This window comes from Oncorhynchus kisutch, linkage group LG23, assembly GCF_002021735.2.
Source record: "Oncorhynchus kisutch isolate 150728-3 linkage group LG23, Okis_V2, whole genome shotgun sequence".
In the NCBI taxonomy this organism is placed as follows: domain Eukaryota; kingdom Metazoa; phylum Chordata; class Actinopteri; order Salmoniformes; family Salmonidae; genus Oncorhynchus; species Oncorhynchus kisutch.
In genome coordinates this window covers 27,553,978-27,574,890 of record NC_034196.2, presented here as the reverse complement: position 1 = coordinate 27,574,890, position 20,913 = coordinate 27,553,978, and the positions used below count along the sequence as shown (strand labels likewise).

The following is a 20,913-nucleotide window of genomic DNA, read 5'->3' as shown; positions in this document are numbered from 1 at the left end:
ACACGTAGAATGCTTAGCAGGACAGGAACATTCACATATGTATGAAGAGAATATCCCTGGTCATCTCTTCTACAGCTGATCTGGCGGACTCACTAAACACAAACGTAAATGTCTGAGTGTTATTGTGTGCCCCAACTATCCGTGAATAAAATAGAAACAAGAGAATCGTGCGGTCTGATTTGCTTAATATAAGGAATGTAAAACATATTTAAACTTTTGATGCTTAGTATATTTTTGCAATTACATTTCAAACTAAATAATTTCAGACTTTTACTCTAGTGGTATTTCACATTAGTCATTTTCTATTAAGGTATCTTTACTTTACTCAAGTATGACAACTGGGTACTTTTCCCCACCACTATGCACCATACCATCAAGTCCTGCATAATCAAATTAGACAGCAGACAATTTACTTATTTATTTCAACACATGTATAAAAACAAATAAGACCATTTGAAATAACCACACATTGGATTGGAAATATAGTGGGTAGCCACACTGACCCAGGGGTCTGTTTTTCAGTGCTCTGTACACATCTGGGTAAGGTGGAAGAAATGTTGATTAATCCAAATTGCACTCAGGTCAAAAGTAGTGTCCTATATGAGGATAGGCCAGAGTGTTCTTTTATTTCATAAACAACCTAGTAGTCCCTCATCTAGGGCAGATGTGCTGGTTAGTAATAAGATTCTCCATTCTCTTGATCTTGCGTTTGTTCGTGGGCATTTGTTTGTCGTAAATGCCGTGTCGTATCAGGTGTTCCTTGCTGTGGTGTACCAGGGCCCCATGCTGCAGCTGGAAAGAGCACAGTGCCTGCAGAGGCTTCAACAGAACCTGGAAGGGACAGGAAGATGAAATGTCCAGTCACGTACAGGCAGATTGCTGCAAAGGGCCATCCGCCATCATGGTGTGGGTCTGTAGCGGCCTTATGCTCAGGAGCAGTATTTGGGTCTTTACTCACAAAAAGTAATGTATTATTCATTACGCGTTACTTCTTTCAACAATAACTAATTACTTCACTTATTACTCATTGGGAAAAGTAATTTGTTACACTACTTATTTTTTTACTTTTTGCGTTACACACCAAAATGTTGCACGTCCTCACTAAATGTAAACAACGTTGCGTTAAGTAGGCCGATACACCAAAACAAGTACCTTAATAATGACAGATTCTACCATGGATAAGGGCAGCATTTCATCTTACTACATACCCAGCTAAAAGCTTGTTCAGCTCTCCCTAATTCTACACCCTGTCCTCCTGAATGATTCAAATCAAGCCTTGGTTGTTTGAATGGGGTAGGCCTACAGACATCTTCAGCAGCAGTCAGGTATCGGGGGTCTTTGTGTTGCCTTTGCAGAGTACTTCCATGTTGAGAAAGTCAATGTTTAAGACGCTTCTGTCATTTTTCATCTCTCTCTCATTAAAGCAGTTAGTAGTAGTGCGTGCATAAACAGGAACTTAGTGAGACTGAGAACAAAAACAAATTTGTTTAAAAAAAAAAAATATATATATATATATAGCACCATTAGAGAGGGAATAATAATCACAAATATTTACTTGGATCAATAACTAAATAGTATGGGAATGATGACAAAAGTAACAATCAATTTATTTGATCAAAAACTATAAAGTTATTACTCAAATTGGAGCAGTAACTCCATTACATTACTGGTTACTATAAAAAATTATATTATTACTGTAACACGTTGCTTTATAATACATTACCCACAACACTGCTCAAGAGGGTAAGGAGGGTAGAAGTCGTGAGACGTTATAGAAAGTACAGATAGAAATGGATGTTGTCTATTATGCAAACTGGAAACCATATATCTTGAGGCCCATTTATTGTAGCTGGGGATGTTAACAAAGCACATTTGAGAACAAGGCTACCTAAATTCTATCAGCATATTGACTGTAGCACCCGCGCTGGTAAAACACTGGATCAATGCTACTCTAACTTCAGCAATGCATAAAAGGCCCTCCCCCGCCCTCCCTTTGGCAAATCCAACCACGACTCCATTTTGCGCCTCCCATCCTATAGGAAGAAACACAAACAGGATGTACCCATGCTAAGGACTATTCAATGCTGGTCTGACCAATGAGAATCCATGCTTAAATATTGTTTTGATCACGCGGACCGGAACATGTTCCCGGGTAGCCTCAGAGAATAATATTGACGTATATGCCGATTCAATGAGTGAGTTTATAAGGAAGTGTATAGGAGATGTTGTACCTACAGTAACTTAAAACCTACCCTAAGCAACAACCGTGGATAGATGGTGGCATTCCTGCAAAACTGAAAACTGAACCTCCGCATATAACCATGGAAAGGTGACTGGGAATATGGCTGAATACAAACAGAGTAGTAATTCCCTCCACAAGACAATTGAACAAGCGAAATGTCAGTATAGAGACAAAGTGGAGTCGCAATTCAACGTCTCAGACACGAGACGCACAGTTGAAGTTGGAATCATTAAAACTTGTTTTTCAACCATACCACAAATTTCTTGTTAACAAACTATAGTTCAGGCAAGTCGGTTAGGACATCTACTTTGTGCATGACACAAGTAATTTGTTCAACAATTGCTTACTGACAGATTATTTCACTGTATCACAAATCCAGTGGGTCAGAAGTTTACATACACTAAGTTGACTGTGCCTTTAAACAGCTTGGAAAATTCCAGAAAATGATGTCATGGCTTTAGAAGCTTCTAATAGGCTAATTGACATCATTTGAGTCAATTGGAGGTGTACCTGTGGATAGATTACCTTCAAACTCAGTGCCTCTTTGCTTGACATCATGGAAAAATCAAAAGAAATCGAAAAAAATTGTATACCTCCACAAGTCTGGTTAATTCTTGGGAGCAATTTCCAAACGTCTGAATGTACCACGTTCATCTGTACAAACAATAGTATGCAAGTATAAATACCATGGGACCACACAGCCGTCATACTGCTCAGGAAGGAGACGCGTTCTGTCTCCTAGAGATTAACATACTTTGGTGCGAAAAGTGAAAATCAATCCCAGAACAACAAAGGACCTTGTGAAAATGCTGGAGGAAACAGGTACAAGAGTATCTATATCCACAGTAAAACGAGTCCTATATCGACAACCTGAAAGGCGGCTCAGCAAGGAAGAAGCCACTGCTCCAAAACCACCATAAAAAAAGCCAGACTATGGCTTGGAACCGCACATGGGGACAAAGATTATACTTTCTAGAGAAATGTCCTCTGGTCTGATGAAACAAAAATAGAACTGTTTGGCCATAATGACCATCGGTATGTTTGGAGGAAAAAGGGGGAAGATTGCAAGCCAAGAACACCATCCCAACCATGAAGCACGGGGGTGGCAGCATCATGTTGTGGGGGTGCTTTGCTGCAGGAGGGACTGGTGCACTTCACAAAATAGATGGTATCACGAGAAAGGAAAATTATGTGTATATATTGAAGCAACATCTCAAGACATCAGTCAGGAAGTTAAAGCTTGGTCGCAAATGGGTCTTCCAAATGGACAATGACCCCAAGCAAACTTCCAAAGTTGTGGCAAAATGGCTTAAGGACAACAAAGTCAAGGTATTGGAGTGGCCATCACAAAGCCCTGACCTCAATCCCATAGACAATGTCAGGCCTACCAACCTGACTCAGTTACACCAGCTCTGTCAGGAGGAATGGGCCAAAATTCACCCAACTTATTGTGGGAAGCTTGTGGAAGGCTACCTGAAATGTTTGACCCAGTTAAACAATTTAAAGGCAATGCTACCAAATATTAATTGAGTGTATGTAAACTTCTGACCCACTGGGAATGTGATGAAAGAAATAATAGCTGAAATAAATCATTCTTTCTACTATTATTCTGACATTTCACCTTATTAAAATAAAGTGGTGATCCTAACTGACCTATACAGGGAATTTTTACTAGGATTAAAATGTCAGGAATTGTGAAAAACTTCGATGTGCGTATTAGGTAGTTGTTGTGGAATTGTTAGATTACATGTTAGATATTGCTGCACTGTCAAAACTAGAACGCTACACTCGCAATAACATCTGCTAACCATGCATATGTGACCAATAAAATTAGATTTGTAGAACAAGTATGATTGTCTGTATATGTATATATATATATATATATGATTGTCATGTCACGTACAGTATAGGTCTATATGCTACCCACCTCCTGTATTGCTTCGTTCCTCTCTAGGATGGACAGGGTGACAGCAGCACACTCCAGGGTGGACAGGCAGATGTTAGATGGCTGAGAACGGATCACATACTGGCTAGTCTGCTCACTCCTGCTCAGCTGTACCTGAAATACACAACGTAGCAGACTCCATTTCAACAATAAAAATAACCAGACCATACACTTGAAAGCCCTTGATTTGGCTTGTAGTTTGCACTTTTGGGACTATTGCATTGGCTTTATTGTACTTAATCAATACACCCCTGGTGTAAAGAAACCTGGTTCCATTATACTCAATCTACAGTGACTTGCGAAAGTATTCACCCCATTTATTATAGCTGCGAGTATCTTGGGGTGTTTCTATAAGCGTAGCACATCTAGTCAATGGGATCTTTGCCCATTCTTCAAGACAAAACTGCTCCAGCTCCTTCAAGCTGGATGGGTTCCCCTGTTGTACAGCAATCTTTAAAAGTCATACCACAGATTCTCAATTGGATCGAGGTCTGGGCTTTGACTAGGCCATTCCAAGACATTTATAGGTTTCCCCTTAAACCACTTGCGTGTTGTTTCAGCAGTATGCTTAGGGTCATTGTCCTGCTGGAAGGTGAACCTCCATCCCAGTCTCAAATCTCTGGGAGACTGGAAAAGGTTTCCCTCAAGAATTTCTCTGTATTTAGCGCCATCATTCCTTTCATTCTGACCAGTTTCCCAGTCCCTGCGGATTAAAAACATCCCCACAGCATGATGCTGCCACCACCATGCTTCACTGTGGGGATTTTGTTCTCGGGTTGATGAGAGGGTGTTGGGTTTGTGCCAGACAGTGTTTTTCTTGATGACCAAAAATCTCAATTTTAGACTCATCTGAGCAGAGTACTGTCTTCCATATATTTGGGGAGTCTCCCAGATGCCTTTTGGCATACACCAAACTGACTTATTTTTTTATTTAAGCAATGGCTTTTTTCTGGCCACTTCCGTAAAGACCAGATCTGTGGAGTGTACGGCTTAAGTGGTCCTATGGACAAATACTCCAATCTTTGCAGCTCCTTCAGTGTTATCTTTGGTCTCTTTGTTGCCTCTCTGAATAATACCCTCCTTGCCTGGTCCGTCAGTTTTGGTGTTAGGCCCTCTCTTGGCAGGCTGGTGCCATATTCTTTCAATTTTTTAAATATGGATTTAATGGTGCTCCGCGGGATGTTGAAAGTTTCAGATATTTTTTTTATAATCCAACCCGGATCTGTACTTCTCCACAAGTTTATCCCTGACCTGTTTGGCGAGCTCCTTGGTCTTTATGGTGCCGCTTGCTTGGTGGTGCCCCTTGCTTAGTGGTGTTGTGGACTCTGGGGCCTTTCAGAACAGGTGTATATATACTGAGATAATGTAACAGATCATGTGACACTTAGATTGCACACAGGTGTACATTTAACTAATTATGTGACTGCTGTAGGTAATTGATTGCACCAGATCTTATTTGGGGGCTTCATAGCAAAGGGGAAGAATACATACAGTGGGGCAAAAAAGTATTTAGTCAGCCACCAATTGTGCAAGTTCTCCCACTTAAAAAGATGAGTGAGGCCTGTAATTTTCATCATAGGTACACTTCAACTATGACAGACAAAATGGGGGGGGGGGGGGGGGGGGTCATTCAGAAAATCACATTCTAGGATTTTTAATGAATTTATTTGCAAATTATGGTGGAAAATAAGTATTTGGTCAATAACAAAAGTTTCTCAAAACTTTGTTATATACCCTTTGTTGGCAATGACAGAGGTCAAACGTTTTCTGTAAGTCTTCACAAGGTTTTCACACACTGTTGCTCTAGAGCAGTAATGCTTTGGGGCTGTTGCTAGGCAACACGGACTTTCAACTCCCTCCAAAGATTTTCTATGGGGTTGAGATCTGGAGACTGGCTAGGCCACTCCAAGACCATGAAATGCTTCTACGAAGCCACTCCTTCATTGCCCGGGCGGTGTGTTTGGGATCATTGTCATGCTGAAAGACCCAGCCACGTTTCATCTTCAATGCCCTTGCTGATGGAAGGAGGTTTTCACTCAAAATCTCACGATACATGGCCCCATTCATTCTTTCCTTTACACGGATCAGTCGTCCTGGTCCCTTTGCAGAAAAACAGCCCCAAAGCATGATGTTTCCACCCCCATGCTTCACAGTAGGTATGGTGTTCCTTGGATGCAACTCAGCATTCTTTGTCCTCCAAACACAACGAGTTGAGTTTTTACCAAAAAGTTATATTTTGGTTTCATCTGACCATATGACATTCTCCCAATCTTCTTCTGGATCATCCAAATGCTCTCTAGCAAACTTCAGACGGGCCTGGACATATATCTGGCACTGCAGGATTTGAGTCCCTGGCGGCGTAGTGTGTTACTGATGGTAGGCTTTGTTACTTTGGTCCCAGCTCTCTGCAGGTCATTCACTAGGTCCCCCCATGTGGTTCTGGGATTTTTTTGCTCACCATTCTTGTGATCATTTTGACCCCACGGGGTGAGATCTTGCGTCGAGCCCCAGATCGAGGGAGATTATCAGTGGTCTTGTATGTCTTCCATTGCCTAATAATTGCTCCCACAGTTGATTTCTTCAAACCAAGCTGCTTACCTATTGCAGATTCAGTCTTCCCAACCTGGTACAGGTCTACAATTTTGTTTCTGGTGTCCTTTGACAGCTCTTTGGTCTTGGCCATAGTGGAGTTTGGAGTGTGACTGTTTGAGGTTGTGGACAGGTGTCTTTTATACTGATAACAAGTTCAAACAGGTGCCATTAATACAGGTAACGAGTGGAGGACAGAGGAGCCTCTTAAAGAAGAAGTTACAGGTCTGTGAGAGCCAGAAATCTTGCTTGTTTGTAGGTGACCAAATACTTATTTTCCGCCATAATTTGCAAATAAATTCATAAAAAATCCTACAATGTGATTTTCAGGATTTTTTTTCTCATTTTGTCTGTCATAGTTGAAGTGTACCTATGATGAAAATTACAGGCCTCTCATCTTTTTAAGCAGGAGAACTGGCACAATTGGTGGGTTGCCCCACTGTATGCACGCACCACTTTTCTGTTTTTACATAAAAAATAAAAAAAGTAATTCTTTTCATTTCACTTCACCAATTTGGACTATTTTGTGTATGTCCATTACATGAAATCCAAATAAAATTTCATTTAAATGACAGGTTGTAATGCAACAAAATAGAAAAAGTGCTCCAAGGGGGATGAATCCTTTCGCAAGGCACTGTATTGTGCCCTGTTGAAGAATAGCTGTTCCACCTGTTTGGGCTGGTGGAGCAGGGTGTTTCTGAGGAACATATCTTTTGCCTGGCTCCAGGTGCCATCGATGATGATGACATTGGGTCCCACTGCCCTCACAAATTGCTCTCCCATCCTGTCCTGGTCTTGTTTCTGGACTAGCTCCTCCAGGTTCTGAGCATCTGGTCCCGGGTACAGTATCAGGGTTCTGCTGTCTCGACACACTGCAGCCAGCTCTGGGTTCCTGTAAGGCAGAGAGCGATGCAACATATTTAGAGAGAATGGTGTACGTGTCACATTCGTCGTATGGAGGAGACCAAGGCACAGTGTGATATGAATACATCTTCTTTAATAAGACGAAGAACACTTAAACAAACAATACAAAATAACAAAACGAACGTGAAGCTATATACAGGCAACTAGACATAGATAATAACCCACGAAATACCCAAAGAAGATGGCTGCCTAAATATGGTTCCCAATCAGAGACAACGATAAACACCTGCCTCTAATTGAGAACCAATCTAGGCAACCATAGACATATATAAACACCTAGATCATAAACAACCCCATTAACCCACAAAACCCCTAGACAGTACAAAAACACATACATCACCCATGTCACACCCTGACCTAACCAAAACAATAAAGAAAACAAAGAATACCCAGGTTAGGGCGTGACAGTACGTGTAATACTCAGTATCGGATCAACATAAAGATAAATGTTTACCTCTCTTCATTGAATCTCCTTCCCACCAAGACCTTGCATTTTCCTGGGGGCAAACACGCAGCAAGGAGAGGGACGGTACGAAGCGCTCGACTCTCCTGAACACACAGAGAAAATAATTTCCATTGTTATTTTTACTGACACAGTACCCAACCACACACACTGGATCGGAGGAGCATAGGGTCAGCTGCAGAGCAGTAACCCTGAAGCAGTTTGCGGCATTACTCAAGGGCTAAACTCAGGGTTGTGAGTGAGTCGTTCCATAGGATTTGAATCACTTTATTAATGGACCCCTTGTGATTTGAACGAAACCTTCCATACATTCTTGCCCATGGTAGAAGTGGTCAGAAAGTGACTTTTTGGACCTGAATGCCAAAACATTGAGGGGCAGAAAGTTGACCCATTTTGTCTACTCCACCTACCATGAGACAGCCATGTCTTCATCGCCGATTAGAAAAATGGTTGAGTTTGATATACACTGAACAAAAATATAAACGAAACATATAGTGTTGGTCCTATGTTTCATGAGATAAAAGAACTGAGAAATGTTCCATACTCACAAAAAGCTTATTTCTCTCAAATTGAGTGCACAAATTTGTTTAGATCCCTGTTAGTGAGCATTTCTCCTTTGCTAAAACAATCCATCGACAGGTGTGACATACCAAGAAGCTGATTAAACAGCATGATCATTACACATGTGCACCTTGTGCTGGGGACATCAAATGGCCACTCTTAAATTGTGCCGTTCTTGTCACAACACAATGCTACAAATGTCTCAAGTTGAAGAAGCATGCAATTGGCATGCTGACTGCAAGAATGTCCACCAGAGATGTTGCCAGATAATTAAATACTTATTTATCTACCATAAGTCGCCTCTAACATCATTTTAGAGAATTTGGCAGTACGTCGAACCGGTCCCACAACCGCCGACCACATGTAAGTAAGTGAAGAGCCGACTCCAGGATGCTGGCCTTCTTGGCAGAGTTTTCTGTCCAGTGTCTGTGTTATTTTGCCCATCTTAATCTTTTCTTTTCATTGGCCAGTCTGAGATGGCTTTTTCTTTGCTACTCTGCCTAGAAGGCCAGCATAGAAGGCCAGTCTCCTCTTTGCGGTTGACGTTGAGTCTGGTGTTTTGCGGATACTATTTAATGTAGCCGCCAGCTGAGGACTTGTGAGGCGACTGTTTCTCAAACTAGACACTAATGTACTTGTCCCCTTGCTCAGTTGTGCACCGGGGCCTCCCACTCCTCTTTCTACTCTGGTTAGAGCCAGTTTGTGTTGTTCTGTGAAGGGAGTAGTACACAGCGTTGAAAGTGATCTTCAGTTTCTTGGCAATTTCTCACATGGAATAGCCTTCATTTCTCAGAACAAGAATTGACTGATGAGTTTCAGAAGAAAATGCTTTGTTTCTGGCCATTTTGAGCCTGTAATTGAATCCACAAATGCTGATGCTCCAGATACTCAACTAGTCTAAAGAAGGCCAGTTTTATTGCTTCTTTAATCAGAACAAAAGTTTTTAGCTGTGTTAACATAATTGCAAAAGGGTTTTCTAATGATCAATTAGCCTTTTAAAATGATAAACTTGGATTAGCTAACAACGTGCCATTGGAACACAGGAGTGATGGTTGCTGATAATGGGCCTCTGTATGCCTATGTAGATATTCATTTTTTTTTATTACTCTGCCGTTTCCAGCTACAATAGTCATTTACAACATTAACAATATCTACACTGTACTTCTGATCAGTTTTATGTTATTTTAATGGGCAATTTTTGGGGGCTTTTCTTTAAAAAACAAGGACATTTCTAAGTGACCCCAAACTTTTGAACTGTTTTGTATGTTGTAGCTCAGACCCTATTTGACATAATCTGAGGTGTTTATGTTGTGTTTGTGTTGTGCCTGCCATCAGTTGAGACACAGCATACTCTTGAATACAGGGTGGTTTCGGTCAAATCAAAAGGGGCGCAGTCAGAAAGTGATTGAAATTATATGGATCGACCCCCCCCCCCCCCCCCCCCCACACACACACACACCCCACCTCTGCAGGATGCTGTACGATGTACAGACACGTGGAGACCTCCAGGGGGTGGACTGGCAGGAACGGGCAGAGACACACCTTCTGGGGACGGCTGTTTGGAGAGAAGAGGAGAGGGTGAAGATGTCTCCCAAACAGTCTTAAATAACTACCTTCCTCATCGCATACCTTTATATGTGACTGCCAGGGAGAGGTGAAAGGTATAATTATGGTGGATGACTACTGAGAATGTGCTTTAACATGGCCACAAATCAGTGTGCAGATAAAGGACTCAGTACTGGGGTGGTATTCATTACGCTGATTCTGTTCCAAAATGTTTCATCCAAACGGAAAAGGTTTTGCAACAAAAACTTGAGTTTTGTATTGGACAAGTTCAGGTAGGTCCCTCCCCGTTTGCTTCCTGTTGAGTCTGGCAAATGGTATCCGTTGCAAATACATAATCAGGGTTGGGGAGTAACGTATTACAAAAAATGGTAACTGTAATCCCTTACCAGAAAAAAATACTGTAATCAGATTACCAATACTTTTGAAAAACTAGATGATTACTTTGAGGATTAGTTTTCAATTCCGAAAGGATGTTTGCGCAAAAAAATCTGTTTTCTAAATGACATTCAAATCAGCATTGAAAAAAGGCGCAAGTTTAAGTTTGTTCCACCTGAGCAAGTCTGAACACAAGTCAGAGACCACTATGATGACACACCAAATGTATTTGATGGATTGCGGGAAAAGAGCAGGATTATGCTTTTGTAGGCTACAGTCCAAGCTATGTCTTCCAATGGTGTGACTGCAGTCGGCATCCAAAGATTATTCAACTTGAATAAACGCTTGGAGGTAAGGATGACAGTAGTGGTGTCGTCTACGGCCATACACATATCACTTATTGATATCTACAGAGCACATTGATGTGAATCACACTGCTGCTTTCTCATTTAGCTATTTGCGCCTTACGGATTGTGGTTGTTGTAGGTGGCTGTTCACAAACCTAAATATGTATTTGAACCCAATAATGGTTGAATTCGATACGTTTAAACTATCTATCAATCATTGTTTTTGAAACCAGTGGACAGCGAATTAAAAATGCGCTCTTGCAACAGCTGCATAATGCGGATCCAAGCCTATGGAATAAAAAGTGGGGCTTTTATTGATCAATCTAATTTATGCTAATAAAATAAATCCATAGGCCTAATGGACACATGCTCAAACTTGCACACTTTTGATAGACTTAAAAAGGGACAAGCTGTAGTTGCTACATCCATTTTGGGATTCATAAATATTAAATATACACTACCAGTCCAAAGTTTGGATACACCTACTCATTGAAAAAAAATAAGAAAAACCATTCAATGAGTCCAATCTTTCCTCCATGTTGGACTGGCTAATATGTCCTTAGTTTTGGGGTCATACTCAGGTAAAATAATTTGGCTAATTTATACTTCCATATTTCCAAGTCCTATTCTTGAAGATCAAGGGGTATAACATTTATTGGAATGACTGGAATTCTGATAGACTTCGGTTTTTAATGTAAAGATATAATTTAATCATATTATTATATGTAGTAGAAAGCAATGGGTTAGAAGAAGCCTACATAGCCAACCCATAAAGTAACATTTTACATCCATATATGGCCAGCTATGTAAACTTTGACATAGATTTATCCTGCAATAGATGTCGTTCAATTGATAACATACATTTGTGCCTTCTAATGCCTCTTAAGGGGAAAGTAATCTAAAAGTAAATGAATATAATCAGATTAAGTTACTGCGTTTGGGGTATTCTAAAAGTTACGTCACTGATTACAATTTTGGACAGGTAACTAGTAACTGTAACGGATTACATTTAGAAAGTAACCTACCCAACCCTGGGCATAATGAATGAAGCACTGTACTATTTGAGAAGTAGTCTACCCCTAGCCTCGCGAGGGAATCCTTCTACATATCGTCTCGTTAGAAGCAGCAGAATAGTTCATGGAGAGAATGAATATCTTCATGTAGCTAGCTTTCTCTTAGGCGGGTTGCCTCCAAGGCTCCAACAGGGTACCACGGGTCTAATCATTAATCCAAACTGTTGCGTTTGGCATGAATTCGTGTAATCAATACAGCCCAGCTGTAGCTACAGAATTGTAACTGGATATGTGATGGTCCATTACAGTAACTAGCTAATCTTAAATATTAGACTATTTAAAGCTTACATTCACATACTATCAATCAATGGTGGTGGCAAAGATACTGGTAACTTGTATATTTTGTGGCGGTGCTCCCACTGAACTTACCAACATCGTAAACATGTGGGTCGTCTCTCGCAGACATCTACAGGCAGAGATAGCAGATCCCCAAAGCCGTCTTCGTCATCTTGCGAAGAAGAGCTGCCACAATTGGCATATTCAACTGGAGCAAGAGGGTGGTTTAGGGAAAGATTTGAGAGACTTTGGCATGTTGTGTCCATTACAAATGTATGGAACATGAAAAAAAATGAAGGGAAATCCGTATCAGCTTCTCGTCAGTAACACCAGAAGTACTTCCGGGTTACGGAATTTCGGACATTTTCTAAATAAAAGTCCACCACGTAATAGTAGGAATGTGTCATTAACCTGTATTTATTCATATGTATGAAAAATAATTGTCTAAAAATTAACAATGATTCATATTTGTTCATAAATTCATTTTCGTTCACATTTGCATTAAATGTGGGTTTTTAAACAGGTTCCAAGGTTAATTAAATGCCCCCAATGCAATCAGTGTATATCAGTGGAGGCTGGTGGGAGGAGCTATAGGAAGACGGGCTCATTGCAATGACTGTATTGGAACCAATGGAATGAAGTCAATGCGTTGTTTCCATCTGTTTGATTTGTTTGGTACCATTCCATTGATTCCATTCCAGCCATTACAATGACCCGGTACTCTTAAAGCGCTTCCCACCAGCCTCCTCTGTTTTACATGTATTACATACTGGCTTATACAGAAAAAAACAATTATTTGACCCGATGTAAAAGTGGGGTGGGGAGTACTCAGTAGGGTCTGTAGAATCTATATATAGTGTAATTTCATAGGGCCCTCTTTCATAGGGGGGCACACAGGGAGTCAGGCAATAGACCTGAGCCAACTCCCTGTGCTTACCCGGAAGAAGCGTAGTACTGGTCAGTACTCCCTCCAAAGATTTTCTATGGGGTTGAGATCTGGAGACTGGCTAGGCCACTCCAAGACCATGAAATGCTTCTACGAAGCCACTCCTTCATTGCCCGGGCGGTGTGTTTGGGATCATTGTCATGCTGAAAGACCCAGCCACGTTTCATCTTCAATGCCCTTGCTGATGGAAGGAGGTTTTCACTCAAAATCTCACGATACATGGCCCCATTCATTCTTTCCTTTACACGGATCAGTCGTCCTGGTCCCTTTGCAGAAAAACAGCCCCAAAGCATGATGTTTCCACCCCCATGCTTCACAGTAGGTATGGTGTTCCTTGGATGCAACTCAGCATTCTTTGTCCTCCAAACACAACGAGTTGAGTTTTTACCAAAAAGTTATATTTTGGTTTCATCTGACCATATGACATTCTCCCAATCTTCTTCTGGATCATCCAAATGCTCTCTAGCAAACTTCAGACGGGCCTGGACATATATCTGGCACTGCAGGATTTGAGTCCCTGGCGGCGTAGTGTGTTACTGATGGTAGGCTTTGTTACTTTGGTCCCAGCTCTCTGCAGGTCATTCACTAGGTCCCCCCATGTGGTTCTGGGATTTTTTTGCTCACCATTCTTGTGATCATTTTGACCCCACGGGGTGAGATCTTGCGTCGAGCCCCAGATCGAGGGAGATTATCAGTGGTCTTGTATGTCTTCCATTGCCTAATAATTGCTCCCACAGTTGATTTCTTCAAACCAAGCTGCTTACCTATTGCAGATTCAGTCTTCCCAACCTGGTACAGGTCTACAATTTTGTTTCTGGTGTCCTTTGACAGCTCTTTGGTCTTGGCCATAGTGGAGTTTGGAGTGTGACTGTTTGAGGTTGTGGACAGGTGTCTTTTATACTGATAACAAGTTCAAACAGGTGCCATTAATACAGGTAACGAGTGGAGGACAGAGGAGCCTCTTAAAGAAGAAGTTACAGGTCTGTGAGAGCCAGAAATCTTGCTTGTTTGTAGGTGACCAAATACTTATTTTCCGCCATAATTTGCAAATAAATTCATAAAAAATCCTACAATGTGATTTTCAGGATTTTTTTTCTCATTTTGTCTGTCATAGTTGAAGTGTACCTATGATGAAAATTACAGGCCTCTCATCTTTTTAAGCAGGAGAACTGGCACAATTGGTGGGTTGCCCCACTGTATGCACGCACCACTTTTCTGTTTTTACATAAAAAATAAAAAAAGTAATTCTTTTCATTTCACTTCACCAATTTGGACTATTTTGTGTATGTCCATTACATGAAATCCAAATAAAATTTCATTTAAATGACAGGTTGTAATGCAACAAAATAGAAAAAGTGCTCCAAGGGGGATGAATCCTTTCGCAAGGCACTGTATTGTGCCCTGTTGAAGAATAGCTGTTCCACCTGTTTGGGCTGGTGGAGCAGGGTGTTTCTGAGGAACATATCTTTTGCCTGGCTCCAGGTGCCATCGATGATGATGACATTGGGTCCCACTGCCCTCACAAATTGCTCTCCCATCCTGTCCTGGTCTTGTTTCTGGACTAGCTCCTCCAGGTTCTGAGCATCTGGTCCCGGGTACAGTATCAGGGTTCTGCTGTCTCGACACACTGCAGCCAGCTCTGGGTTCCTGTAAGGCAGAGAGCGATGCAACATATTTAGAGAGAATGGTGTACGTGTCACATTCGTCGTATGGAGGAGACCAAGGCACAGTGTGATATGAATACATCTTCTTTAATAAGACGAAGAACACTTAAACAAACAATACAAAATAACAAAACGAACGTGAAGCTATATACAGGCAACTAGACATAGATAATAACCCACGAAATACCCAAAGAAGATGGCTGCCTAAATATGGTTCCCAATCAGAGACAACGATAAACACCTGCCTCTAATTGAGAACCAATCTAGGCAACCATAGACATATATAAACACCTAGATCATAAACAACCCCATTAACCCACAAAACCCCTAGACAGTACAAAAACACATACATCACCCATGTCACACCCTGACCTAACCAAAACAATAAAGAAAACAAAGAATACCCAGGTTAGGGCGTGACAGTACGTGTAATACTCAGTATCGGATCAACATAAAGATAAATGTTTACCTCTCTTCATTGAATCTCCTTCCCACCAAGACCTTGCATTTTCCTGGGGGCAAACACGCAGCAAGGAGAGGGACGGTACGAAGCGCTCGACTCTCCTGAACACACAGAGAAAATAATTTCCATTGTTATTTTTACTGACACAGTACCCAACCACACACACTGGATCGGAGGAGCATAGGGTCAGCTGCAGAGCAGTAACCCTGAAGCAGTTTGCGGCATTACTCAAGGGCTAAACTCAGGGTTGTGAGTGAGTCGTTCCATAGGATTTGAATCACTTTATTAATGGACCCCTTGTGATTTGAACGAAACCTTCCATACATTCTTGCCCATGGTAGAAGTGGTCAGAAAGTGACTTTTTGGACCTGAATGCCAAAACATTGAGGGGCAGAAAGTTGACCCATTTTGTCTACTCCACCTACCATGAGACAGCCATGTCTTCATCGCCGATTAGAAAAATGGTTGAGTTTGATATACACTGAACAAAAATATAAACGAAACATATAGTGTTGGTCCTATGTTTCATGAGATAAAAGAACTGAGAAATGTTCCATACTCACAAAAAGCTTATTTCTCTCAAATTGAGTGCACAAATTTGTTTAGATCCCTGTTAGTGAGCATTTCTCCTTTGCTAAAACAATCCATCGACAGGTGTGACATACCAAGAAGCTGATTAAACAGCATGATCATTACACATGTGCACCTTGTGCTGGGGACATCAAATGGCCACTCTTAAATTGTGCCGTTCTTGTCACAACACAATGCTACAAATGTCTCAAGTTGAAGAAGCATGCAATTGGCATGCTGACTGCAAGAATGTCCACCAGAGATGTTGCCAGATAATTAAATACTTATTTATCTACCATAAGTCGCCTCTAACATCATTTTAGAGAATTTGGCAGTACGTCGAACCGGTCCCACAACCGCCGACCACATGTAAGTAAGTGAAGAGCCGACTCCAGGATGCTGGCCTTCTTGGCAGAGTTTTCTGTCCAGTGTCTGTGTTATTTTGCCCATCTTAATCTTTTCTTTTCATTGGCCAGTCTGAGATGGCTTTTTCTTTGCTACTCTGCCTAGAAGGCCAGCATAGAAGGCCAGTCTCCTCTTTGCGGTTGACGTTGAGTCTGGTGTTTTGCGGATACTATTTAATGTAGCCGCCAGCTGAGGACTTGTGAGGCGACTGTTTCTCAAACTAGACACTAATGTACTTGTCCCCTTGCTCAGTTGTGCACCGGGGCCTCCCACTCCTCTTTCTACTCTGGTTAGAGCCAGTTTGTGTTGTTCTGTGAAGGGAGTAGTACACAGCGTTGAAAGTGATCTTCAGTTTCTTGGCAATTTCTCACATGGAATAGCCTTCATTTCTCAGAACAAGAATTGACTGATGAGTTTCAGAAGAAAATGCTTTGTTTCTGGCCATTTTGAGCCTGTAATTGAATCCACAAATGCTGATGCTCCAGATACTCAACTAGTCTAAAGAAGGCCAGTTTTATTGCTTCTTTAATCAGAACAAAAGTTTTTAGCTGTGTTAACATAATTGCAAAAGGGTTTTCTAATGATCAATTAGCCTTTTAAAATGATAAACTTGGATTAGCTAACAACGTGCCATTGGAACACAGGAGTGATGGTTGCTGATAATGGGCCTCTGTATGCCTATGTAGATATTCATTTTTTTTTATTACTCTGCCGTTTCCAGCTACAATAGTCATTTACAACATTAACAATATCTACACTGTACTTCTGATCAGTTTTATGTTATTTTAATGGGCAATTTTTGGGGGCTTTTCTTTAAAAAACAAGGACATTTCTAAGTGACCCCAAACTTTTGAACTGTTTTGTATGTTGTAGCTCAGACCCTATTTGACATAATCTGAGGTGTTTATGTTGTGTTTGTGTTGTGCCTGCCATCAGTTGAGACACAGCATACTCTTGAATACAGGGTGGTTTCGGTCAAATCAAAAGGGGCGCAGTCAGAAAGTGATTGAAATTATATGGATCGACCCCCCCCCCCCCCCCCCCACACACACACACACCCCACCTCTGCAGGATGCTGTACGATGTACAGACACGTGGAGACCTCCAGGGGGTGGACTGGCAGGAACGGGCAGAGACACACCTTCTGGGGACGGCTGTTTGGAGAGAAGAGGAGAGGGTGAAGATGTCTCCCAAACAGTCTTAAATAACTACCTTCCTCATCGCATACCTTTATATGTGACTGCCAGGGAGAGGTGAAAGGTATAATTATGGTGGATGACTACTGAGAATGTGCTTTAACATGGCCACAAATCAGTGTGCAGATAAAGGACTCAGTACTGGGGTGGTATTCATTACGCTGATTCTGTTCCAAAATGTTTCATCCAAACGGAAAAGGTTTTGCAACAAAAACTTGAGTTTTGTATTGGACAAGTTCAGGTAGGTCCCTCCCCGTTTGCTTCCTGTTGAGTCTGGCAAATGGTATCCGTTGCAAATACATAATCAGGGTTGGGGAGTAACGTATTACAAAAAATGGTAACTGTAATCCCTTACCAGAAAAAAATACTGTAATCAGATTACCAATACTTTTGAAAAACTAGATGATTACTTTGAGGATTAGTTTTCAATTCCGAAAGGATGTTTGCGCAAAAAAATCTGTTTTCTAAATGACATTCAAATCAGCATTGAAAAAAGGCGCAAGTTTAAGTTTGTTCCACCTGAGCAAGTCTGAACACAAGTCAGAGACCACTATGATGACACACCAAATGTATTTGATGGATTGCGGGAAAAGAGCAGGATTATGCTTTTGTAGGCTACAGTCCAAGCTATGTCTTCCAATGGTGTGACTGCAGTCGGCATCCAAAGATTATTCAACTTGAATAAACGCTTGGAGGTAAGGATGACAGTAGTGGTGTCGTCTACGGCCATACACATATCACTTATTGATATCTACAGAGCACATTGATGTGAATCACACTGCTGCTTTCTCATTTAGCTATTTGCGCCTTACGGATTGTGGTTGTTGTAGGTGGCTGTTCACAAACCTAAATATGTATTTGAACCCAATAATGGTTGAATTCGATACGTTTAAACTATCTATCAATCATTGTTTTTGAAACCAGTGGACAGCGAATTAAAAATGCGCTCTTGCAACAGCTGCATAATGCGGATCCAAGCCTATGGAATAAAAAGTGGGGCTTTTATTGATCAATCTAATTTATGCTAATAAAATAAATCCATAGGCCTAATGGACACATGCTCAAACTTGCACACTTTTGATAGACTTAAAAAGGGACAAGCTGTAGTTGCTACATCCATTTTGGGATTCATAAATATTAAATATACACTACCAGTCCAAAGTTTGGATACACCTACTCATTGAAAAAAAATAAGAAAAACCATTCAATGAGTCCAATCTTTCCTCCATGTTGGACTGGCTAATATGTCCTTAGTTTTGGGGTCATACTCAGGTAAAATAATTTGGCTAATTTATACTTCCATATTTCCAAGTCCTATTCTTGAAGATCAAGGGGTATAACATTTATTGGAATGACTGGAATTCTGATAGACTTCGGTTTTTAATGTAAAGATATAATTTAATCATATTATTATATGTAGTAGAAAGCAATGGGTTAGAAGAAGCCTACATAGCCAACCCATAAAGTAACATTTTACATCCATATATGGCCAGCTATGTAAACTTTGACATAGATTTATCCTGCAATAGATGTCGTTCAATTGATAACATACATTTGTGCCTTCTAATGCCTCTTAAGGGGAAAGTAATCTAAAAGTAAATGAATATAATCAGATTAAGTTACTGCGTTTGGGGTATTCTAAAAGTTACGTCACTGATTACAATTTTGGACAGGTAACTAGTAACTGTAACGGATTACATTTAGAAAGTAACCTACCCAACCCTGGGCATAATGAATGAAGCACTGTACTATTTGAGAAGTAGTCTACCCCTAGCCTCGCGAGGGAATCCTTCTACATATCGTCTCGTTAGAAGCAGCAGAATAGTTCATGGAGAGAATGAATATCTTCATGTAGCTAGCTTTCTCTTAGGCGGGTTGCCTCCAAGGCTCCAACAGGGTACCACGGGTCTAATCATTAATCCAAACTGTTGCGTTTGGCATGAATTCGTGTAATCAATACAGCCCAGCTGTAGCTACAGAATTGTAACTGGATATGTGATGGTCCATTACAGTAACTAGCTAATCTTAAATATTAGACTATTTAAAGCTTACATTCACATACTATCAATCAATGGTGGTGGCAAAGATACTGGTAACTTGTATATTTTGTGGCGGTGCTCCCACTGAACTTACCAACATCGTAAACATGTGGGTCGTCTCTCGCAGACATCTACAGGCAGAGATAGCAGATCCCCAAAGCCGTCTTCGTCATCTTGCGAAGAAGAGCTGCCACAATTGGCATATTCAACTGGAGCAAGAGGGTGGTTTAGGGAAAGATTTGAGAGACTTTGGCATGTTGTGTCCATTACAAATGTATGGAACATGAAAAAAAATGAAGGGAAATCCGTATCAGCTTCTCGTCAGTAACACCAGAAGTACTTCCGGGTTACGGAATTTCGGACATTTTCTAAATAAAAGTCCACCACGTAATAGTAGGAATGTGTCATTAACCTGTATTTATTCATATGTATGAAAAATAATTGTCTAAAAATTAACAATGATTCATATTTGTTCATAAATTCATTTTCGTTCACATTTGCATTAAATGTGGGTTTTTAAACAGGTTCCAAGGTTAATTAAATGCCCCCAATGCAATCAGTGTATATCAGTGGAGGCTGGTGGGAGGAGCTATAGGAAGACGGGCTCATTGCAATGACTGTATTGGAACCAATGGAATGAAGTCAATGCGTTGTTTCCATCTGTTTGATTTGTTTGGTACCATTCCATTGATTCCATTCCAGCCATTACAATGACCCGGTACTCTTAAAGCGCTTCCCACCAGCCTCCTCTGTTTTACATGTATTACATACTGGCTTATACAGAAAAAAACAATTATTTGACCCGATGTAAAAGTGGGGTGGGGAGTACTCAGTAGGGTCTGTAGAATCTATATATAGTGTAATTTCATAGGGCCCTCTTTCATAGGGGGGCACACAGGGAGTCAGGCAATAGACCTGAGCCAACTCCCTGTGCTTACCCGGAAGAAGCGTAGTACTGGTCAGTACGCGCTCATAGCCCGGAGCGCTATAGGCCAGCCCCCCTCAAGTACCTTTAAATAAATGGAGAGAAAAAGTGCCATGCGAGAGTGGGCATCCAGCCAGGGCATATTGTGCCGGCTCAGCGTGTTTGGTCTCCGGTACGCCATTTCCGGGGCGCTGGGAGGCTGCGCCCTATGTCTGCTCTCCGCCCGTGCCGGGCAAATGTGGGTATTGAGCCTAAGGGAGAGGTGCGAGTGGTATGCACCAGATCTCCAGTGTTCACCCACAGCCCGGTTCAACCTGTGCCTGCACTCTGGAGGGTCCGGGCTG

At 41.3% G+C, this 20,913-nt stretch overlaps 2 protein-coding genes across 2 annotated transcripts; both read right to left on the bottom strand.

Annotated features, from left to right (window-relative positions):
- Positions 1-403: 403 nt before the first annotated feature.
- Positions 404-12,706, bottom strand: LOC109868508 (DTW domain-containing protein 2). Its single transcript, XM_020458116.2, has 6 exons — positions 12,455-12,706; positions 10,189-10,279; positions 8,155-8,249; positions 7,446-7,668; positions 4,170-4,301; positions 404-831 (listed from the first exon to the last, which is right to left on the bottom strand). The coding sequence occupies exons 1-6, from the start codon at positions 12,643-12,645 to the stop codon at positions 652-654; spliced, it is 912 nt and encodes a 303-aa protein (XP_020313705.1). The 5' UTR covers positions 12,646-12,706; the 3' UTR covers positions 404-651.
- A 1,668-nt stretch (positions 12,707-14,374) lies between these two features.
- On the bottom strand, positions 14,375-19,996 carry LOC116356604 (DTW domain-containing protein 2-like). Its single transcript, XM_031802985.1, has 4 exons — positions 19,739-19,996; positions 17,473-17,563; positions 15,441-15,535; positions 14,375-14,954 (listed from the first exon to the last, which is right to left on the bottom strand). The coding sequence occupies exons 1-4, from the start codon at positions 19,927-19,929 to the stop codon at positions 14,627-14,629; spliced, it is 705 nt and encodes a 234-aa protein (XP_031658845.1). The 5' UTR covers positions 19,930-19,996; the 3' UTR covers positions 14,375-14,626.
- Positions 19,997-20,913: the final 917 nt, after the last annotated feature.